This window comes from Schistocerca serialis, chromosome 4 (genome assembly GCF_023864345.2).
Source record: "Schistocerca serialis cubense isolate TAMUIC-IGC-003099 chromosome 4, iqSchSeri2.2, whole genome shotgun sequence".
In the NCBI taxonomy this organism is placed as follows: domain Eukaryota; kingdom Metazoa; phylum Arthropoda; class Insecta; order Orthoptera; family Acrididae; genus Schistocerca; species Schistocerca serialis.
The window spans coordinates 770,354,147-770,379,821 of NC_064641.1; the positions used below are offsets into that span (position 1 = coordinate 770,354,147).

Below are 25,675 nucleotides of genomic sequence, written 5' to 3' on the forward strand. Positions count from 1 at the left end.
TTGCAGTAGAAGTAACATATCATGCCACACATTAAATTCATTGTTTATCAGACACTGCATCAACTGAGCTGAACTCATTGCATTGTTAACTACCACAAGCAAAAGGCATGTTGTGATACTGCTCTACAGTTTTCACTGTTTTGAATTGGATATACAAACACAGCAATGTTCATCTTTGACAAGCAAGTGCAGAAGGTGTCACTAAATTGTGGAGTGCAAAATTCATGCATTTTGTACATGTATTTATACATTTTTATATATCTATATACAAGTAAGACCATGAATGTTAGAGAAATTTGCATCAAGATCCTAGATTATAACTTCTTACATACAAACTAAACATGGTGTTCGCATCATTTCCCCATTAGCCTTCTTCCCCGTTACCCTTCACTGATTCTATCAAAAGCTTTATGTACTGTGATATGTTACACATATTTGAAAATTTTGGTATGTTTCAAGTAATGCTCAAGACCTAACACATACCAATTATCAACTGTAAACTACACTTAATCTTCCTACAAATTTTGACAGTAGTATCTTCATTCAGTCATTCCCTATAATTCCAGTGTATACAAATGTGATTTTTGAGAATTTTCAGAAGCTTACGAGTGTCACGCATAATGTATTTCACAGCAAATCATTGGCAGTGAGGTACAGTTGTGTATTCTACAAATTTTGGTAGGAGTATCATGTTCAGCAAATAGTTACCCCTTAATTGCAGTGTAGATATATGATTGGTAAACTATTTCCATATATTTTTCTCCTTGACCAGTTTCTTCTTCAAAAGAGGTGTTCAAAAATTATGACTGTGACATTAAAATAGCTGTTACATAGTCAACAGCTATATGCAATATTGTGCTCTGTATATATTACAACTGTCATATCATGCCTATCATCTTCCAGTTAATTTCCACTTCTATCAGAAGTGCATACTGTGTGTGTTTGTTGTAAGTTTCTGCTATTTTAAAGTTTTTTATGTGGTTTTGTTTTAGTGAGAAAACACAAATTCAAAATAGAGTTCCAGGTAGCTTTAGAGAATCAATACATTTTACACCAAGTTTCTCTGTTGTTATAAAATAAGCCATTTTCTTGGATGTTAAAATTTTATTTTTTAAAAGGAACTTGTTATTCTTATAGCAAAACAGATCCTGAAATCAAAAGAGAACCACTGAGGCCAATTTAAAGACATTTATTCTCTGTTCAGACAAACAATTGTTCCCGAGACAATGCAGCTCCACAGTGAACACTTCTCTCAGGAATGAAATGAGTTACTTGCTGTTTGTAACAGCTGGAAATCATACTGACTGCTGCTGAGAAATTGGAATCTACTGTGAATGAGTATGTTAGCCGAACTACTACGTTATATACTACAGATATCAAAGATACCTCGAGTATTATCCTCTCCTGTAAATACTGTCTATTCTTCAGTAAATACAGGACCTGTAACTACTTGTCAACTTGGTTTTGATTGGCATGACAGTGACAGGCCTGGTGGTTCTGTACATGGGTGATGGGGATCACATCCCCCACCCCACTTAGCAAAAGTTGAAGTGTTGTCTCCTACAGACACTAAACTGAGCCAGTGCAACATATTTTACTCACTGGGAAGCCTGTTGTGTCTTGTGACATAAGGTAGCAAGTGCAGAAGGTTGTGAGTCTTTTAACCGTCGGTAGTCGGAATGTACAATGTATAATGGTACTCAGGAAAATGGCAAAAAGAAATAATAAGAATCATCTGGGGCACTCGGTGTTTGTACCTGGGGACCCCCAATCAACCAGTTGAAGACACCGTGCTGATGGTCTTTGAAGGAAAAGGGTGTGATCACGTGCAGATTGTGGCAAACACTGGAACAAACAATGCCTGTTGCATGGGCTCCAAGGTCATACTTTGATCATTCCAGTGAATGACAGAGAAGGTTGAGAAGACCAGCCTTGCTCACAGATTTCAATGAAACACACAATCTGCAGCATTATCCTCAGATCTGATCATGGCTCCTCTGGTTGTAAGTCAAATAGAACTCCTGAATCAAAGATTATAAAGGTTCTGTGACAAGTTAAGCTGTGAGTTCCTAGTCTAGTGCCATCAGTTTGCAAACTGTAGGATGCCTTAAAATGGTCAGGGGAGTATTACATTTCAGAGGGTGCCACACAGATAGCTAAGAGTATGTGGTGCGCACACACACAAAGGTTTTTTCAAAACACAAGAACCTATATTTGAACCAGTTAATAATGATTACTCTAGATCGCTCTGAAGTGTTGGAGTAACACCCACAGAAATGCCCACCACTCCCAGCCCCCTCCATATGTACCTCTGTCCAAACAGGCCTCAGAAGGGCCAACAGTACCGACTGTCGTGTCGACCTCAGCCAACAGGCATCACTGGCTGCAGATATGGAAGCGCGTGTGGTCAGCACACTGCTCTCCCGACTGTTGTCAGTTCTCATGACCAGAGCCTCTACTTCTCAGTCAAGTAGCCCTTCAATTGATCTCACAAGAACTGAGTGCACCCCACTTGCCAACAGTCCTCGACAGACCCAGATGGTCACCCAGCCAGGTGCTAGCCAAGTCTGACAACGCTTAACTTTGGTGATCTGATGGGAACCAGTATTACCACTGTGGCAAGGTCACTGGCCCCTCTATTTGTGGCAGCATTAAAATCCTAGATATCTACTGCTGAAGCATTCACAACCACTGTTTGAAGCACTTGAAAAAGAGTAGAGCTAACATGATGACAGGCACAGACAGCTGATTAAAACACAAGAATGACAGCTGAGAGTTTTTGGGGTAATCAAAGGCTAATGTGAAATGGAGGTGGGTATTCACTGAAGTGGACAAGCAACTCAAATGCACTGAGACAGAAAACATACACTGCATGCATAGTCATTTGGGAAAGAGTTAGTATCAAGGATTGGCAAAAGCTTTTAACTGAGGCCTTCTGTCTACCACTACACTCACTCCCAAATGTAGCCGAAAACTTTAAAGAAAACCTCAGATCACTAGTACTTATGTTCCCCAATCATTCTGTCATTACTGAAGGAGACTTTAATCCCCCAACACTTAACTGGTATTGTAACCTTTACTTGTCTAGATCAAGAGTTTGTAAAATGATATGACCAGTTTCAATTGTGCTATCAATCACCTTCAGATTATAAAATATCATTACAAAGTGTATCCCATCACATATATTGTCAAGTACTGGGTCATTAAAAGTACTTGATTGTACAACATGTGACATGTTACACTTTGTATATCAATGAAAATAATCAATATCTGAAAATATATTGTAATTGAATTGAAAAAGAATCTATTCATGCAGTGGCAGGAAACACACATATAGAAATATCAAAATCTGCAAGCTTTCGCAGTCAGTGGCTCCTTCTTCTGAGAGAGGAGTTGAAGGGGATGGAAGAGGGGTTCCTCTCACCACTTGGTGAGTAGATTTTTTTATCTGCCCTGTAACATATACGGATGAAGGCTGTAGCCGTAGCTAATGTGCAAGTGTCTTTTAATTGTGCCTGTCTGCAACTTAATGTCACATGTTTATGGTAAGCAGCAATCTATCTTTTCCCTACTTTGTCAATTACATTATAGTTACACTGTGCATGTATTTTACGATATGAAGATTAATGCTAGCACAACTGAAACCAGTCATTCCATCTTATAAACTCGTGATCTAGACAAATGAAGGTTACATTGAAATTTAAGATCAGTGTGCCACATTCTTGACTGTGTCAGATCTTATAAACTTTATTGATATTTGCAAGGAGCAGAAGTTAAAAAAAATGCAAAACAGTATTAATTGCCCACTCCTACTCATAATGGAAATATATTAGACATAACTCCAAATGTATGTCTCCGTAGCTTAGTGCTCAGCATAGACATGCTGCAAAGCAGAAGACCTGGATTCGATTCCTGGTACTGACAAGGACTTTTTCCTTGGTGGAATGACTGGTACAAAGTGCACTCAGCCTGGTGATGCCAAATGAGGAGCTACTTGAATAAGAAGTAGTAACTCCATGGTCTGGAAAGCCAGAAAAATGGCTGGGAAAGTGGTGTGCTAACCACATGACCCTCCATACCTCATCCACATGATTCTGCAAGGCTGGGGATGGTACATCCATTGGGTCTTCAAGGCCTGAACGAGAAGCTCGTTATAATGGCAACAAATAACCCCGACTTCATTGACAATGTCCACACTGAAACTTGTACCAGTGACCATGAGTGCTCTGTAGCAGCTATTACAACAGCACACCATTCACGTATGTACAAAGATGGTAAGTAAACTGGATAAAAAGACAGAGGTATCATATCTCAAGGAAGAACATGAAACATTTGGCTCTGGGCTCTAGAATGCTGAGATGCAGTGGCTCAATAATAGCAAGCATTGTATAGATTATGCACAAAGAAAACAGGTCATAAAGGGAGGATCCCTGCATGGTGTACAGTCTTTGCACAAAAAGTCCTAAAGAAATGGTGACTACTGCAAAACATGTGCAAAAACAAGCCATAGGGCTACAGACAGAGAGATGCTAAATGAATCACATTTGGCTGCCAAAAGGACAATGAGTGAAGCCTTCAATTACTACTGCAGCAGAAAATTGTCAAAAGACCTCCCATAAAACCTGAAGAATTCTGGTCATGTCTAAAGGCTGTCAGTGCCATCAAAGTTAGAGTCCAGCCACTCATGGCTGGAACAGGAATGGAAAATGAATGTAGCAAAGCAAAAGTAGTAATGCTGAACTCCATTTTCAAACATTTATTTACATAGGATGACCCAATGGAACTGCATTAGTTTAATTCTTGTAGCCCTGAAAAGTTGTGTTATAGTAATACTAGTGTGAGACGTGTTGAGAAACAGTCCAAATTACTAAAACTGAACAAGGCTCCAAGTCCTGAAGGATTTCCTATCAGATTCTATATAAAATTTGAGGGCAAGTTAGACCTTCTTCTAGCTACAATATACTGTAGATGCCTTGAACAAAAAAACTGTGCCCAATACTTGAATGAAAGGACAGATCACATCCATGTACGAGACAGCTAACAGATGTGATACGCAAAACAATCATCCATCTGTTGTAGAATCTTAGGATATTCTGAGTTCAACCATAACAAGTTATTTCAAACAGAATTACCTCAACTGCAGCCATCTAGTATCGATTCTGTAAACATCAGTCATGCAGAACTCAACTCGAGGTTTCTTATAATATATTGTGATCAAGGCAGATGGGTGAACACAGTAATCCTCAACTTCCAGAAACTATTGGATTCAGTAGCACATCATTGGTTATTAATGAAAAGTGTGATCATATTGGGTATCAAACAAAATTTGTGACAGGACTGAGTATTTCGTAGTAGCATGCAACAAGTTACCTTGGGTGGAGAATCATCAACAGATGTAAAAGTAACTTTAGGCGCGCTCCAGGGAAGTGTGTTATGATTCTTACTATTCATAATGTACTGTACATTAACAACCTATCACACATTATTAACAATTGTCTCAGACTATCAACGATAGCCTCAGACTATTAGCAGAATGATACAGTTGACTATACTTGAATACTACAGGAAAAAAATGCACACATATACAATCAGAACTTGATAAATTTAAAAGTGGTCCAAAGACTGACAACCTGCTTTAAATATTCAAAACTGAAAATTATGCACTTATCAAATCATGCAAATACCTAGGTGTAACAGTTAGTGGGGACATGAAGTGGAATGATCATTTGGGTCAATGGTAGATCAAGCAGATGACAGACTTTCATTTACTGTACGATGCTATGAAAATGCACTCTGCAAAAGAGATTGCTTACAAAAATCTCATGCAACCCATCCTAAAATCTTGCTCAAGTTTGTGAGATGCACATTAAATAGAACTAACAGGAGACACTGAACCATATACAAAGAAAGGCTGCGTGACTGGTCACAGGTTTCTTTGACTCATAGTAGAGCATCACTGAAATACTGAACAATTTAACTAGAAGATGCCTGAACAGAGACAGCAAGTATCTCATGAAGGCCTGCTTAGACACAAGTTAAGCAATATTGGTAAATTGTATACCTGAAGCTCATTTAAGTATACAAAAAACATTCATCCTATCTTGAGGGGAAGTCATTTTTGTGTGTAGCCTGTTGTTTTATTTTGAAATAAACACTTTATTTCATAATTTAGCAATTAGTAAATTTCACATCCTTGAGGTTTGTCAAGCTTCATTAAAGTAAAAGCTGTTATGTACAAGGGCTGTCCTGGAAGTACTAACACGAGGTATAGATGTTGATTGTTGTTGCAAACAAATGACTATGGTAGAAAGTATCAACCTTATAAAGATCTAGTTTGAATTTGACAATGTTACTCTGTTTGGAATTTGTGTGGTAACGATCAACAGTGAATGCTTTCAGCGAATTTATAACCATTAATTAAAGTGGTCATCATTATGTGGTAGAATACTTTTGTTTGACAGATTTTAGTCCAATTAATATTAAAGCTGAGCTAGATTCCACTCTGGTGGTGTCTGCTCCTCAATTAACAACAGTAAAATATTGGATGGCAGGGCTTACGTGAGGCCATGTGAGCTGCTAGGGCAAACATCGCAATGGTTGACCAAATGAGGTGACCAAGTCATAAATTGCGAAGAACACCCACAAAATGGTACTGGATGACCACCAGCTGAAAGTAGGTGAGCTAGCAGACACCACAGGCATTTCAAAATGCTGTACACTGCATACTGATTGAAAATCTGGACATGAGAAGCTGCATGCAATATGGGTGCTGTGTTTATTCCCAATGGAACAAAAACAGCATCGTGAGGAAGTTGGGCAATTTTTTGCTGCAATGAAGCTGAGTTTCTTGCTTCAATTCATAACCACGGATGGAACATGGGTTCATCACTTCACACCTGAGACATAGCAATAATCAAAACTGTGGACTAAAAGGGGAGTATCAGCTTCAAAGAAAACAAAGACTCACATCTGTAGGCAAGGTCATGGTGTCAGTTTTTTGCAGTACACATGATATAATTTTCATTATCTTCAAAAATGAAATGCGAACAATGGTGGGGATTATGTGAATGTATTGAATGGTTAGGTCAAACAACAAGGCCATATTTGGTTAAAAAGAAAGTTTTGTTTCATCACAACAATGCACCACTTCACACATCCTTTATCAACTTGGCCGAAATCAATGAGTTAAAAGTTCAGATCCTTTCTTCATACAACCTATTCACTACATTTACCATCCTTTGACTATTTTCTGTTTCTAGACTCGAAGAAACGGCATGGTGGTCAAAGATTTGCCAAAATGAAGATGTGAAGTCTGCAGTTGATGTCTATTTTTGTCAGAGGTTCCCACTATTAACGAGGTACTGAACTATTGAACATTACTGGGAAAAGTGTACTGAATTGAAAGGTGACTATACACTGATCAGCCAAAACATTATGACCACTGCTCACCGTAATCCTGGATGCCACCTGGTGGCGTTGCAGGCATGTGACATGGTAACAAAAGTATGTAAGCAGAGCAAACACATAAGGCGGATCACCCTAGCAAAGATATGGGCTAAAAATGGAGAAATCCATTGATATAAGTGACTTTGACAAGGGGAAATCATTATTATGCAGGGCCTGTGAACAAGTATCTTGAAAATGACAAATCTGGTCGAATGTTCATGTGCTACTGTTGTGAGCTTCTATAGAAGGAGGTAGAAGGACAGTGAAACTACCACTAGGTACTAAATGATTAGATGTCCACATCTCTTCAAAGAATGTGGACAGCTTGTCTGCTCTGTAAAGTTGAATAGACGGTGATCTGTGAGATCTCTGCTGAAAGAGCACAATGCTGCTACACACACAAGTGTTTCAAAGCACACCGTTCACTGTATATCATTGAAATTGGTGCTCTGCAGCAGAGGACCCCTACGTGTTCAAATGTTGACACTGTCAATTACGATTGCAGTGGGCATGGGACCATCGTAATTGGACTATTGCTCAATGGAAACATGTTGACTCTTCGGGTGAATCATGCTTTCGCTACACTAGGCCTATGGTAGTCTCCATAAACCCCATCACTCAGGTGAATGGTGGCTCAAAATGTGCAGCCCGCCATGGACACAGGCTGGTGGGAGCAGTATTGTGGTATGGGTGGCATTTTCCTGCACTTGCATGGGTCCTGTGGTAGTAATCAAAGCCATGCTGACAGCTACAAATGACATGCATGATGTTTTGCCTGATGGTGATGTCATTTTTTGGTAGTATTATTATCCATGTCTTCAGAACAGAACCAGGTTACAATGGCTTGAGGAGCATTATAGTGAACTCACATTGGTGTCTCGGCAACTATACTCACCAGGTGTAAATCCTATGGAACCCACCCGGGTCGTTATCACTGCTTATGCAAATCGGTGGCCCGTTATTTGCACGAATTACATGATCTGTGCATAGGCACCTAATGCCACATATCTCCACAAACCTACCAGCAGACTGTTGGATCCCTGTTACGCAGAATCAATAGTGTATTTCATTCCAAAGATGGACAAACAAGCTATTGAAGAGACGGTCATAAGGTTTGGGCTCATCAGTGTATCTAAAGATGTTTTTTCCCAGAATTTCTTTGTTTTCTTCATTAGGCCAGGTACTTCTGGAACAGCCCTTGTGTACAGTATGATATATTCTCCACATCTATGCGGGGAAAGCAACATATGCTGGAGTTCCTAATTAGAGTTTTGGAATCCATAATAGGTACAGGCACAAGTATCTCGTGTGAAGTCCACATGTAACATGGTTTTGTCACTGTGGCAGCATACAACACACTAAAACAATCCTGTTTCGGTGATTCTCATTGTGACACTTACCTAAAGTTTTCGTGAGTTCTTGTGAAAGCAAAACAATTACTCTCCTTCTCCTTGCGGTTGAGTTCCACTTTAATATCTCCTTTGGGATAGAGATCATGAAACATAGGTTCCTTGTTTTTATCCAATCTTCCAATGGCCCACACTAGGTATGATGTGCCTTCCAAAGGAAATTCCTTATCTCCTGCGTCAGCTGTTCATGACACACATTTTTTTTTAGAATAAAGGTAATCTAAATTCATAATCAGAGAAAAGAATGCATTTGAATCATAACATGAAGTAAGATTTTATCATGGCACTACAGAATAATAACAACAGACAGTTACTGTAACAACAGTTCCTTGTGGTAATACCACAAATGGTACACTGTGAACACACCTGATTTTAATGATCTCCTATATGTTATTATATTAATGCCATTTTCCCTCACTGCTGTATGGAGTTGATTATCATCAGTTCCACCAAGAAGTCCATCTTTACAAACACCTTTGTACTGGCCGAGTACTTTAGTGCACTGTAATTAAATTTAATATATATAAATGTAGAATATGTGCAACCAAGATTAAAAAACAAATGGATTTATTTACCACATCAGACATGATGAATAACAAAAACTATGCTGAATAAGTTTGCATGATGAAGGGAAAAATTCTTATCTTACTCTTATGGTAGTTATAATTTAATTGGATGGACAAAAAATCTACTCACCAAGCGGGGGCTGGAGAACACACACATAACAAAACATTTTACTTATGCAAGCTCTTTTTTATGTGTGTGTTCTGCCGCCGCTTGGTGAGTAGATTTTTTTATCCACTCAGTTACGTTATATTGTCAAAAATTGATAATTTTCGTTGTTATACAACAGTTAAAACATTAAGGAACTTACTTATGAATCAGATATGTAAAATTTACAACAATGCAACAACTATGCAATGAGTACTTAAAATAAGCTATATGGACAAAAAACTGAACACTGAAAACAGTGCCAAATTCCTTAGTGTAGTAGTAAATAAAAGTATGTCACGAAGTAATCCCGTGAACAGCATACTGAGAAGACTGATTGGTCTTGTTTACGACATGAACATCTTAAATAATACCATTCATTTAACTGCAAAAACTGTATAAATACATAGTTTGATCCAGTCACTACAAATAGTATAATTTTCTATTCAAAGATTTTAGGCTACATAAAAAAGGTCATCTAAGGAATGACAAGAAAATAGACACATCATCCCTAATTTGCCTAGTCTATTTTCTTGGATCAGCAGCAAACTGCATGCAAATCATTTTGATCCTCCTCCACTGTTCTTTTTTTAGGGCCACCTAACCCTGACTTATTGGCTACTATTCCTTTCTCTTTTTGCTGTCGACTCCACACACTTATTAGCTACTATATTATGCCACACTCCCTAGCGACGCTAGTCTATGACTTTCCCTTCTGCAAAGAATGCAGAACAGCTTGTCTTGCATCAACTGAGTATTCTTTGTGTTTTGGCATGCTTCTAGTTGTCTCTACAAATAAACAAACACTGCCTCAATGGCTAAGTAACAGTAGTTAATAAATACCATGCCACCAAAGCAAATTAGAAAATACTTGCTTGTTTACTAGATATGTAACCACAGTGACACATAGCTCTTCATGGAGTGACATACAGTTATACGCATTGTTCTGCTGTGAGTGTTTGCAAACAGTACTGACAACATAACACCACAACTAACAGGTTCTGCTGGACTGACTTTGGGAGTGGGGCAAAAAGTGAGGCCTTTGGAAAGGACTGATACTTCTGTGGGGCTAAGGCTTTTGGAGGAAATGTTCGTGACCGTGTTTTGGGTCTGTTTGGATTCTGGATTCTGTGTGGTGGTTGGAGGAAGTTTTAGAGGATGGGATAAATGTAGTAGGTCTGTGAGACAGGGTTTGTCAGGTACGAGGAGATTTGGGGATGTTTTAGAGGTGGTGGATAGTGGTAGTCCAAGATGGGAGTAAAAAGTGAACAGAGTGGAGAATCTTTTGAGGTGGCATTATGCATGCTCCTCTAATACCTCTAGGGCTAGAGTTTCAATGTGTGACATGAGATTCAGGAAGTTGGGATTACATAGGAGGAGAATTTTACGAATGGGGAGGAGATATTGCAAGGAGGTTTGGGCCTGATGCATAGGATTTGGCAGGACTCTGTCGGTGAGGGTTGAGGACTCATGGAATCTGAACAGATGGATGTCACTGTGGAAGGAAGAGTTGCAGCCAGATATGGGTAATTTGATGGTAAGATCATTTGCGGGGATTCCATGAGCCAAGCAATAATGCAGGAACAGTATGTGGGATGGGTTCTGGCTAAGGATAAGGAAACTTTTCTGAACTGATGTAGGTGAAGCTTTTCTGTATTGATGCAGATGGAAGGAGCAAGGATCCATGGTGGAGGACAAAATTCATAAAAATATCTAAACAACATAGAAATACATCCAAAAAATTGGCAAAAATGCACCAAAACACATCAGAAAAATTATAAAAAGGATGAAACGGATGAGGTAGGAGGAAACCAGATGAAATCTGAGGGAGTAGGCTGGTAGTCATACACAAAAACCAACTGACACTGACGTGAAAACACAATGAGATCAAAGACAAAATAAATAAAAGATTGTAACGTGGGTTGCAGTTGTCTGGGTGGGTAAGTGTGAGAAAGAGGGATGGCAAATGTGACTAGATTAAGTGAAGTTGTTAGGTGTGAACTGTAGTAGGGAGGAAAAGGAGTGGGGGGGAGTTGGTAGCATGAGGTACAAGTTCTTGTGACCCAACACCTCCCAAAGTATCACTGTCTGGCCACAGAGGAGCATTCCCCTTGTTACTTCATACCACCCAGCACTGGAGCAACTGAATCACATTCTGCACCAAGGTTTCAACTACCTGTCGCCGTGCCGTGACATGAGGAATGTCCTACTCAGTATCCTTCCGACCCCTCCCACAGTGCTACTCGCCCACCTACTGAACCTAAACAATATCGTTGTCCTTCCCCACACAAGCCCTGCTCCCAACCGCTTACCTCATGGCTCACATCCCTGTAATAGACCTAGATGTGAGACCCATCCCACATATATCCCACCACCACCTACTCCAGTCTGGTCACGAGCATCACCTATCCCATCAAAGGCAGGGCAACCTGTAAAACAAGTCATGTGATCTACAAGCTAAGCTGGAACCACTGTGCTTCATTCTACATTGGTATGACAACCAACAAGCTGTCTGTTCACATGACTGACCACTGACAAACTGTAGCCAAGAAACAGCTTCACCACCCAGTTGCTGAGCACACTGCCCAACACAACATTCTTCACTTCAATGACTGCTTCACAGCATGTGCCATCTGGATCCTTCCCACCAACACCAGCTTTTCTGAAATGCACAGATGGGAACTCACCCTGCAATATACCCTACGTTCCTGTAACCCTCGTGGCCTCAACCTTTGATAGTCTTTTCCTTTGCCCACCTATCCCCTGCCCTGTTCCCATTCCAACTCTACACAGTCCCCTTATTCCACCAATACACCCACAGTTTTTTTACTTCTCTCCTTTCCCGCTGACCCCCCCCCCCCCCCCCCCCCCCCCCGTCCATCTAACCTCCCAACTGCAAGTAGCTACCCTATCCTCTCCCCACCACCTCCCTGTACACTCCCACAAGGAGCACTTAACTGTACCCCACACACCTACCCTGCTACTGCTCCCACTCCCCGCCTGCTCATTATCCCCACCACCCAGTTTGCTTGTCCCATCATGCACTGCCGCTTGCAGTCTGGCCTTGGCATCCAAAGCTGGTCATGTATGTGTGCTTTGTGTTTGCCTGTGTGTGTGTGTGTGTGTGTTTGTGTGTGTGTGTGTGTGTGTGTTGTCTAATTCTGATGAAGGCCTTTTTGGCCGAAAGCTTACTTGCTGACAGTCTTTTTGTTGTGCCTGTCTGTGACTATTCAGCATCTCTGCTATATGGTGAGTAGCAACTATCCTTTTCATAATATTGTCATTATTTATAGGAATATATTTTAAATAAAATCTCACTTAACAACTGCAAAGAAGTACTCACTTGATACACTTAAAATAACTCCACTATACAGTGTGAGTCACGTAAGAAGTAACACCCCTTTTTCTTTGTGAATGGTTCCAGATATCGAAATAAGGTTTTCAGCAAATGATACTGTGCTAATGGTACATACTTTAGTGTGCGATAATAAGTCTGAACTCTTGTCTTGATCAAGTTATTGAAGCAAGTATGATTTTTTTGTAATGGAAAAATATACTTTTTTAATGTCATCCATAAGTGCTTGAAAATATGAATTCATTATTATAATACTTGTTAATTCTGAGGTTGAAACTCCTTAAAATGCAATCTGAGAAATTCAGAATGAGATTTTCACTCTGCAGCGGAGTGTGCGCTGATATGAAACTTCCTACCAGATTAAAACTGTGTGCCGGACCGAGACTCAAATTCGGGACCACTGAATTTCGCGGGCAAATGCTCTACCTACTGAGCTATCCAAGCACAACTCACACCCTGTCCTCACAGCTTTACTTGGCAAAAGTACAGCTGTGAGGACGGGATGCGAGTTGTGCTTGGGTAGCCCAGTTGATCTGAGAAATTCAGAATGAGATTTTCACTCTGCAGTGGAGTGTGTGCTGATATGAAACTTCCTAGCAGATTAAAACTGTGTGCCGGACCGAGACTCAAACTCGGGACCTTTGAATTTTGCGGGCAAGTGCTCTACCAACTGAGCTACCCAAGCACAACTCACGCCCTGTCCTCACAGCTTTACTTGGCAAAAGTAAAGCTGTGAGGACGGGGTGTGAGTTGTGCTTTTGTAGCCAAGTTGGTAGAGCACTTGCCCACGGATGGAAAAAGTCCCCGAGTTTGAGTCTCGGTCAGGCACACAGTTTTAATCTGCCAGGAAATTTCAATCTGAGAAATATTCTAAAATTGAAATGCAAGTCAGTTGGACTTGGCTATTGTGTTGTTGGTTGGTTGGTTGGTTTGGGGAAGGAGACCAGACAGCGTGGTCATCGGTCTCATCAGATTAGGGAAGGATTGGGAAGGAAGTCGGCCGTGCCCTTTCAGAGGAACCATCCCGGCATTTGCCTGGAGTGATTTAGGGAAATCACGGAAAACCTAAATCAGGATGGCCGGACGCGGGATTGAACCGTCGTCCTCCCGAATGCGAGTTCAGGCTATTGTGTTGTAAACATGCTCATGCCATGCTACATTGTTGTATGAAGCCTTTCAACTGTTAACTTGTCTGCAATCCAAAACTAGCAGGGACTGTGTCACCTATCAGTAAGTCGTTTCTGCCTGAACATCCTTTGCATGCAAACGTGTACACCAATGAGAAGTTATACATACTATTTTTATCCAGCAAATGTCAAAGAAATGATGTCGAAGCTCTAAAGTGGTATAGGGATGTCTACCCTGATCGTCACGATCCCGTGCCAGGGAACTGCCCAGATTACACACATCAATAAAGTTTTGCACCATCCCAGTTCCCAGAACTCCTGAAGATAGACACTGATTGTGGATATTGTACCACAGACACAGTTTCTTTGACTGTTCAGAGATGTCACTAAACCTGCCCAAAGATGTAAACAACCATGCATTAGCAGCGGCTATTACATGGAGGGGGTCCGACAACTGATCAGTTCCAGTCATTCCACCAGGAAGGAGGTACAGGGCTCGTGTTGTCTGTAGTTCAACCATGCCTAGATTGTCAATACCCCAGTTTGATCACGTTCGCATTGTTACTTTGTGCCAGGAAGGGCTCTCAACAAGGGAAGTGTCCAGGTGTCTCGGAGTGAACCAAAGTGATATTGTTCAGGCATGAAGGAGATACAGAGAGACAGGAACTGTCGATGACATGACCGCCACCTACGGATTATGGCTCAGAGGAACTCTGACAGCAACACCACCATGTTGAATAATGCTTTTCGTGCAGCCACAGGACGTTGTGTTACAACTCAAACTGTGCGCAATAGGCTGCATGATACGCAACTTCACCCCTGACGTCCATGGCAAGCTCCGTCTTTGCAACCATGACACCTTGCAGTGCGGTACAGATGGGCCCAACAACATGCAGAATGGATCGCTCTGGATTGGGATCACGTTATTTTCACCGATGAGTGTCGCATATTTCTTCAAGCAGACAATCATCGGAGACGTGTCTGGAGGCAACCTGGTCAGGCTGACTGCCTTATGCCTTGTCCAGCAAGCGCAGCAAGGTAGAGGTTCTCTTATGTTTTGGGGTGGCATTATGTGGGGCCGACGTACGCCACTTGTGGTCATGGAAGGCGCTGTACAGCTGTACAACACGTGAATGCCATCCTCTGACCAATAGTGCAATCATATCGGAAACATATTGGCAAGGTATTTGTCTTCACGGACGACAATTTGCACCCCCGTCATGCACACCTTATGAATGACTTCCTTCAAGATAATGAAATCCCTCAACTTAAGTGGCTAGTATGTTCTCCAGACATGAACCCTATTGAACACGCCTGAGATAGATTGAAAAGGGCTGTTTATGGATGACGTGACCAACCAACCCTTCTAAGGTATCTACGCCGAATCACCGTTGAGGAGGGGGACAATCTGGACCAACAGTGCCTTGATGAACTTGTGGAATGTATGCCATGGTAAATACAGGCATACATCATGCAAGAGGACGTGCTACTGGGTATTAGAGGTACTGGTGTGTACAGTAATCTGGACCACCACCTCTGAAGGTCTCCTGTATGGTGGTACAACATGCAATGTGTGGTTTTCATGGGCAATAAAAAGGGTGGAAATGATGTTTATGTTGACCCCTATTCCAATTTTCTGTACAGGTTCCAGAACTCTTGGAACCGTGGTGATGCAAAACTTTTTTTGATTCGTGTATTAAATCACTAGTGTGAACAGGCAGCTTCAACATCAGAGGATGAGAATGAAAACTGCAACTGACAGAGCACACGAAGAAGTTGTTGTGGCTATGGTACTTATTAGTCCACTTGATGGCATAAAATGTATTGCCAAAGAATGTGGGATCAATCAGACAATTGTCATTCACAGGTCCCCTGATCTGACTTCTCTTGATTTCTTTCTATGGGGAGCACTGAAAAATGCAGTCTACCATCAAGCGTCTCTCCCCCCCTACACCAGGAAGTATGCGCCATTGAATCGTCATAGCATGCAACAGTATATCATCCAATTTACTTTCATCTGTTCATCTATGTCCTGAACAGTGATTTCAAATATGCTTTGCAGTCGATGGTATACAATTGGAGCATATGCTTGAGTAAAGTGTAAAACTACATTTCCTTAAGAAAAGCATTTATTTTGAGGGTGACATGTCATCAGTTATTTTGAATAAAATATTTTCTTAGTTTATTTAAAGTGAATTCCACCTAATTAAAATTTTGAATAGTGTCTATAGACATATTTGTTCACTAGCACGTGTTTTACTTTTAAGAAGCATTCAGGCATCTCCAACAAAGGGAGGTAAGGTACTATTATTATTATTATTATTATTATTAGTCACGAAGCTCCCAGATTGGAAGACACTAAGTAGTGATTACTATTATTATTATTTTAAATCTAACAAAGCCAATAAACTAGTTTTATTTTCTGTGAATAAGGCTATCAGCAGTAAGCATGAATGACCGACATTTTCGTTTTGGCTTTTAAAAGTAAGCAGCAACTTGGACAGTTTAAATGGAAAACTGCCTGATGAAACTATAGCTGTTTCCACAAAAACCTGGATACATACACACATTATAGATTGTTTTTCTAAGCCCCATCTGATGCACCAGAAGCTAGCATATGCTGTAGATCCATACACAAAAATCATAGTTAACCCTTTATGTATGCCATATAGGTAATTAGATTTTTCTTATTAGTGTAGCATTGTATGGCATTAGAGGTCTGCTTGGTGATGTTTACACAGAAATGGCCAACTTTGGCCGCATTGCTTTCCAATTTTAGTATCACTAGTGTACTATCATTTGCTGAAAACGTCATTTGATATCTGGAACCGTTCACAAAAGGGGTTGTAATGTCTTATGTGACAACCCATGTATAAGTACGAGCTCAGTGAAATTATTTTGCCTACTTACGTAAGAGAAGGGCAAAGCAAATGCTGGGGAGGCTTAGTCTGTCTGTAAACTGAAATGCAAGCAGCACTCACGGTGGAGAATATCGCATTTCCAGAAAAATGCTACAGCTGCCATGCAGGATGACAAAGACTCAATTTTCCTCCAGCACTAGGGAACAGTGTCCAGAAATTTACATAGGTTCTGTATATATGCTTTTCCTGTATTTGGATAATTAGTAATTCATATCTGTATTACATGTAGTGTTAATGCACTTCATGGGGGAAAAAACAGGATTGTCTGTACACTGTGTCACCACTGGTTCATAAGGTGAGCTGCAAAAGTATCAGTATAACTATATGAAATACCCTGTAGTTGCTTATTGTGGCGTAGTGTGATAAAGCTGAAGGGGAATCGCCTGCTCACCCTTCATTTTGCAGACCTATGAAGGAGGGAACTGCGTGAAAAATCTGGTGTTGTATCTTCCCTTGTGCTTCTAACCTCGTGCCCCACCTTTCCACAATGTTTCACCCCTACAAAACAATTATCCCTTAATATGGTTCTACTGCGCTTAAATGTGGTAAACACATTTAATATTTGTTCTTCTTAGACAACTTTGTTTAACAATAAACATCAATTTTATACCATTAAAATACTATTTTTAATAATCTGTGATTTTTTCCATCCTATGCAACATGAAACTACTAGTCCTAGAGAATAATTGAATAAGACATTTTTGTACTAAATGTAATACAGTTTAATTTTGTACTGGGAAACATCTTTGATACATGCAGTGGCTTTCAAGATATTCAAGAAAAACCTAATAATGTGACCCTTACATATACCCCCTGTCTCCCCCAGACCCACACTCACATAGATTCTGTCCACATGGCTTTTTAGTATGTTGCTGATGACACTCCACTCTACCACTGTACAAAACTTTGCAATTACACAAAATTCTTCCCCCAGTTAGTGCTGGGCTATAACAGCACATTTTCTCATCAAATGCATACCATGATTTATACTTAACTATGTTCAATATATCTCTCTCCCTCTCTGAAACACACACACATCACACTGCTACACATTCAGAAATTCTTCTATGGAGCTGAAAAAGCCGTCAAGTAGATATGATTTCAGTTTCTGTTTGAAGTTTATTGTTTATCATATATTAAATTCTTTATACTGCTGAACCCTATGTGTTCACACCTTGACCCAATGGCATCGGCAATTACAACTGCAGTGGGCATGAGACCATTGAGATTTGACCATTGATCAAGGGAAACATGTCAGCTCTTTGGGTGAATCACATTTTTGCTACAATATGTCAATAGCCGTCTCCACAAACACTATCACTGAGGTGAATGGTAGCTCAAAACGTGCAGCACGCCAGACGCAGGTTGGTGGACGCAGTATTATGCTATCGGAGACATTGTCCTGTGTTTGCACGGGACCTGTGGTAGTAATGACTGATGCACTGACAGCTGCGAATCACCTCCACACATCACACTTGTTGTTTACTTCGACAACTATGTCATCTTTCAGCAGTATAATTGTCTGTGTCTAAGAGCCAGAACCGTCCTACAGTGGTTCGAGGAGCATTACAATGAACTCAAGCTGATGTTTCAGTAACCAAATTTGCCAGATGTAAATCCTGTAGAGCCCATCTGGGTCGCTGTCAGGCACTATCATTGAGTAAGCAAATCAGCAGTTCATTATTTACATGAATTATATGACCTGTGCACAGACATCTAATCCCACACATCTCTACAAACCTACCAACAAATTGTCGGATTCCTGATACACACAATCAGTAAGGCACTTCTCTCCAAAGAAAGACAAACAAGCTCTTAAGCAGGTGGTCATAATGTTTTGGCTCATCAGTGTATTTGATGAAAAATCACTTATACAGAGCACCAAAAAGAGCACACCTTGCAGTAATAATTTCTTGTTCTGTAGATATTATTTCATTGTGTATGTGGTGTATATGCCCTGAGTTTCTTAATGGAACAATCTACCTACTTTTACTTCACTTGGATGAAAACCAGTTACCAGAAAGATTTCTAACACAATAATATTTGAAATTCTCTAGAACTGTCTATGGGATAATAATAAACAAGAACAATTACTCAGAAGCAAATTCCAATTAAATAGAAGAGTTGCTCATTTTAATTAATATTTTGTATTATTTTCTCCTCTGTTCATCTAAATAAATGAAAGTGCTATCAAAAGAACAAGAATGATCAAAAGACATGACCAACCTTTTAAATGACAGATTATACTAGTCATTGATGGTTTTTGCTAAATACACGAGTAACTATGACTCTTCTAGAAATAAGTTCACAGGTATACAGTTCAGATCTTCATGTCGAACAAGCATAGTATTTGAACATGAACTGTTTCTCAACATTCATGATAATGGAATTTTGGTCATTTGCAGAAATAATGTACCAACTAGGAACTGAGATCCAGCCATATGTCCATGAATTAATTTCTGTAATGAGCAATTGCCACTGTATTGACTAAAAATGAACACAGCAGAAAGTAAATAGATATGACCACATGTTTATCATGAACTGAGAACACTAAGATTGGCAAATTCATCATTACTTCATTACTGATAAATACACAATGGTGTTATTTTTCTCTTGATCTACAATTTCTGATTTCATTAACTACAGATAATTGGCACCTGAGACTAATTTGGCACCTGAGACTAATGTCATGTATTTTTTCTTCTTCATACAAAGATAATTTTTGGCAGCATGAATAAAATGTTTTACCCTTATCAATGAATGGTACTAAAATATTAGCACACTTATACAGAGTCAAAGATTGCTAGTAAACTAAAGAACTTACAGGAGACTGTGCAGTAATGTTGTAATCATCAGCATGACCGAGGTAAGTTTCAACATATGTCACTGCAACATCAGAATTTATCATCTGACTTCTGTCGGTAGAGCCACTAAGTCCAAAAGCCATATATTCATCTTCAGCTGTGAGAAACAAAAACAACACATTTCCTTAGATATGTATTAATTATTGTAGGTGAATACAGCCGTGCAGTATCAGTAAGTGCATTGTCAGTGAAAAAGGCCACAAGCTTATGCACTACCATGCTACCCCTACTGATGGTACCATGGCAATGTACACTAAAGTAATGGACTCTTTCTTTCATATAATAAGAAAGTCAGGGCTAAAGGCAGACAGGCATCCTGTTTCATATTTACAGACTAAGGGCAGTAGGTTGTTTTGAACCAGTCCATGTTACTGATAACAGATTACTCACTGGATTAAGCACATGTGATTTAATTTTGAATACCTCACATCTTCAGCAGTAGCCTTCATTTTGTAACACCACATATCCCTCTGATGGCTTGTTTGCTGAACTGAAATCTCCTTTGTGACACAGCTTAATTACTCAACAATGCAGAAGTGTTTGTATTAAATAGATCTGGACTTTGCCAGTTCAGTACATGGACAGCTAATGGTGCTTTGTGCTGAGTTACATATATGCTGTGTTTGAAACATTAGTTGAAAACAGCGGCCAAGTAGTATAAAAGGAGCAGTGGCTCTCTTCAAAGTGGATGTTTTTCTTCTAGTATACACATATAAAATAATTCCCATGATTATCAGTGTGAACACATTAACACTAGACATAATTTGTTGCCAGCATGCTTCACAGAAGTGACCAGCAGTGGATGCTTCCACCTGTTGATGTATAGCTTGACTCTTTTCACATATCTGAGGGCTAGCCTTCATTACAGAATGTATGGAACATTATGTGGGAGTCAGTATCTGTTTAATCGAGCGTGCAATTCTGATGGTACTGGTAGCAGTTAGTAGCATCTAAGTTTTATACACAGTATGTTACTTGTGTGTTACAATCCAAAGCTTAATTAGTTTGTTGTCAAAGGGCAAAACATCACTCTCTATTGATGTATATGTGAAATTCTATAATGTTCCCAATTTATGGAAGTGTTTAATGAATGCGCACTAGTTATAACTTTCATGATTTGCTCTTCTAAGGCAACACTTATGAAAAGAGGAAATGAAACCCAGTAACTTCATAACAAATACTAACAAAGAGATAGAGGGGCTGGCCAGTACTTACCTCAGCTCAGTACAGCTGATAGATACACATAAAACAGAACCGAAAATTTACGTTCCTAGCTTTCGGAACAAATGTTCCTTCATCGGGGAGGAGAGAGGGGAAAGAAAGGGAAGAAGGGAAAGGAGATTCAGTTACTCACAACCCAGGTTATGAAGCAACAGGGAAAGGAAAATAGGGAGGGTAGCAAGGATGGAGGCATGGTTGTCAGAGGGAAGCCAAAGATATTCTACTGTAAGCACTGTGCCAGCTTCAAACCAAAGAGGATGCATACAGAAGTAAAGAGGTATATAGTATATAGTATAGCCCCTCTATCTCTTTGTTAGTATTTGCCAGCCCCTCTATCTCTTTGTTAGTATTTGGAAAGCTAGGAACGTAAATTTTCGGTTCTGTTTTATGTGTATCTATCGGCTGTACTGAGCTGAGGTAAGTACTGGCCAGCCCCTCTATCTCTTTGTTAGTATTTGGAAAGCTAGGAACGTAAATTTTCGGTTCTGTTTTATGTGTATCTATTGGCTGTACTGAGCTGAGGTAAGTACTGGCTAGCCCCTCTATCTCTTTGTTAGTATTTGCTTTATACTATATACCTCTTTACTTCTGTATGCATCCTCTTTGGTTTGAAGCTGGCACAGTACTTACAGTAGAATATCTTTGGCTTCCCTCTGACAACCATGCCTCCATCCTTGCTACCCTCCCTATTTTCCTTTCCCTGTTGCTTCATAACCTGGGTTGTGAGCAACTGAATCTCCTTTCCCTTCTTCCATTTCTTTCCCCTCTCTCCTCCCCGATGAAGGAACATTTGTTCCGAAAGCTAGGAACGTAAATTTTCGGTTCTGTTTTATGTGTATCTATCGGCTGTACTGAGCTGAGGTAAGTACTGGCCAGCCCCTCTATCTCTTTGTTAGTATTTGTTTCACATCTTTATATGAGATTTTCCATTAATCATTAAGTTCATAACAAAACAGTTGTCCTGAGCCTAGTGCCACAAGCCTGATGACATTAATAGATGGCTGTGGAAATGAGTGTAAAAGTTATTGAGTTCAAAGTGTCACTTCATTCTGTCAATCTCATATGCAGACAGAGACAACTTGCATAACGTTAGGAGCATCTGGCAGAATCCAATATAATGGTGTCACTGGTTAGTTAAGAGAATGACAATGGATTTGTGGCTGCTTAGGCATAAATGGGCAACTAGCTGGTCTGGTGAGATTGATTGGCTGGTGATGCTGTGTTTTCCTAGCTGGCAGCAGTCTCACCCAATGCAGAGATCGACAGTTTCATGTCTTCCAGCGATATGTCCTGCTGAGTTACAAGAATAGTTTTATGGATATCTTCCTTTCATTGCCTATCCAAGAAAAAGGCATTATGTTGGAAAACTGTCTCTGCTTTCTACAAGTCTACCAATACTACTCAACACAACTCCAAGTATTTCACTAGGCATCGTCTCATTGACCTTTCATATTTAGTAATCACAACTATTGAACATATAATATGCATATCAAACCACCAAAGCTGAAATAGACATGGCTCAAACTCCCTAACACAGGAGTTCTAAATGTCTGCTCATAAAGGACATAACTTTCTTCTTCTTTAGCAACTTGGCAATTGATTTGTTCTTGTGTACAGATGTCTTAATATTAACAGTATAAATCGTACAGCTTACCTATCAACACATATGTACGCAATTTGTTTTCCAAATAGACATTACATACTGAGAAGACAAATGCAGTTTTCAGAGCTCACAAATTACAGGAAGACATTCAGTGCTGTTATTAGGGGGGGGGGACACCACATCTGATGCTTCATCAAACAGACTTACAACATAGACTACATGGCCCTAGCTAAAATGTCACATAGGTACTTACAGTACATGGACACACTCTACACTCACTTCTGTCTCGGTAATGGGAGCAGTCTTACAAAAGCTGGAAAATGCATTGTTAGTCACTTTATATGGAAGACAAGCCATGATTTTCATTGTTTTTACTATGATAAATGGATGCTACAGTGTTCACCTTCAGCACAATTGTGTAGAAAGTGCCACAAAAATAGCTAAGTGCAAAATCCTTGCCTTTTAAATGTTTATGTACAGGTATAAGCTGGCATTCGGTAATTCAATTGTTTCCAAGAAATATAGATAATGTTACTTAAAATCCGTCTTGATTGCAAATTTTTTTTTATTATTCATATGGCCGGGAAACCGGTCATATGAATAATAAAAAAAAATTTGCAATCAAGACGGATTTTAAGTAACATTATAGCATGTGAAAGTTGCTGAATTGGACGGGTTACTCCTGTAACTTAAATATCAGATCTGAAGATGGTTCTGAATGAACCGAAACCGGTCATATGAATAATAAAAAAAAATTTGCAATCAAGACGGATTTTAAGTAACATTATAAAATCACTGATTGCGGTTGTCCCATAAGACATTATGTCTGTTTTTGCAAAATATAGATAAATTTGTTTCAAAAATCTACATTCTAACATTTAATGTACGATTTGAATGTGCTGTTTGTTCTCTTTCCCCATTATCTTTTGCTGATTACATTAAAACTCAAGCATATATTCCAATATATTCTCTATTGTGTATTTCTAAATGTTGAGTGCTATGAAGAATGTAATTTGTATTATATCATCAGTTACGAACTGTACTTGTGCTTTCTACTGATTTTGTACCATCATTTAGACAGACATTTCCCCTAATTTGATTGTATATCTATATGAACAAAAGCTAATCACATGAACATGTGTGGTTTGGAAGGTGACAATGAAATGCAGGAAAGAAGAGAAAGTAAAGGACAGACACAGAGTAGAATAAGGCACTGTACAATAGTAACACAGGGAAACAACATTGGGTTGTGGGACGGAATGAAATCCATTAGACAAAATCAAACAATGGAAAGTCATTGATGGAATAACAATTGTTTGGTATTATTCCATTCATGACTTTCCACTGTTTAATTTTGCCTAGTGGTTTTCCTTCCATGCCACAACCCATTGCCGTTTTCCTTTGTTACTGTTCTCCAATGCATTACTTTACTCAGTGTCAGACCTTTTCCTCTCCCTTCCCAAGTTTTATTTCGCCTTCCAAACTGCACATGCTATTTGTTGTTATTCCACCCAAGAGCTTCCACTGCTTGAACAAAGGTATGTTTCTGAGAACTTTAGGACATTTACAAGTGTCGTACATAATATATTTTATAGTAATTAATGATTGCATGTTACAGCTGCATATTCTACACTTTTTTTGTAGCAATATCTGATTTGGAAAACTTTCCCTTAATTGCAGTGCCAGTACTTACAGGTACGTAAGTAACACAATATTTCCACCTTTCTCCACTCACTGACAGTTTGTTCTAAGGAAATGTGAACACAGCTCTCACAAAATCAACTGTTGTGATGTAATATTGTATTCTGCAGGAATTATAACTGTCATAATGCTATTTAGCTATTTTAAGATGATATGGAAGTTAAATGAAAGAATGATCTTATGGTGTATCAAACAAAATTTGTGTCTGGACTGAGGAGTTCTTGCTATGAGTGACACAGCATGTGATCTTGGATGGAGAGTCAGTGATAAATGTAGATACTTTCAGACTCTTCCTATTCCTGTTACACACAAATGACCTGATAGACAATATTAAAAATAAAATCAGACTTTTTGCTGATGTTGCAGTTATCTCTATTGAAGCATTATTTGAAAAAAGCTCACACAAATATTGAACAATGGAAAATCCAGGATGGAATGTATCAGTATTATGAAAAGGGAAGTTGCTAATTACCATACAGTGAAGATGCTGAGTTGCAGATAGGCACATCAAAAAGACTCTCACAATTAAAGCTTTCAGCCATTAAGGACTTCCTCAACAATAGACAAAACACACACACACACACACACACACACACACACACACACACACACACAAACGCAGCACGCACACTTGACTGTAGTCTCTGGCAACTGAAACATCACAGTGACATTCAGCTGTTGATAAAATTTGAAAGTGGTGCAGAGACTGGGGACATGCTTTAAATGTCCAGAAAAGTAAAATTGTTGATTCCACAAAAAGTAAAAATATAGTATTGTCTGACTACTACATCACAGCTTTATGACACCAGTGACTATAATATCAGTGACTCACAACTTGAATTAGTGAACAACTGCATGTAAGGATTTGTGGGAATATGAAATAAAATGACACATAGACTCAGTCATGTGTAAAATAAGAGGTAGACTCAGTTCATTGGTATTATACTGGAAAAATGCAATCACACTGAAATGCAGATCGCTTGCAAAATACTTGCCTCTATCATCTTAGAATATTGCTCAAGTTTGTGGGACCCACACCACATCTGACTAACTGTGTATGTTCAACATACACAAATAAAAACAGCATGAATGGTCACAGGTTTGATTGACTCACAGTTCAGTGTCACAGAATGCTGAAAAACTTGAACTGTCAAGACACTTGAAGATACGCATCAGTTAGCCCATGAAGTTTCAAGAATCAGTATTAGGAATAACTACATCCTCTCATATATAATTTTCTCAGGGACCACAAAGACAAGATTAGACTAATTACAGTATGAATACATGCATTTAAACAGACATTTGTTTCATGCTTCA

The 25,675-nt window shown here is 39.4% G+C and overlaps 1 protein-coding gene across 1 annotated transcript in view; it reads right to left on the reverse strand.

The window, feature by feature from the left end:
- LOC126473328 (protein Skeletor, isoforms B/C) overlaps window positions 1-25,675 on the reverse strand; it is a 67,000-nt gene that overhangs the window by 22,157 nt on the left and 19,168 nt on the right. The window contains exons 7-9 of the mRNA XM_050100314.1: window positions 19,794-19,930; window positions 9,222-9,357; window positions 8,847-9,036 (exon numbers count right to left, since the gene is read on the reverse strand). Of these exons, the coding sequence (XP_049956271.1) occupies window positions 8,847-9,036; window positions 9,222-9,357; window positions 19,794-19,930 (463 nt within the window). The remainder of the gene's footprint in view (window positions 1-8,846; window positions 9,037-9,221; window positions 9,358-19,793; window positions 19,931-25,675) is intronic.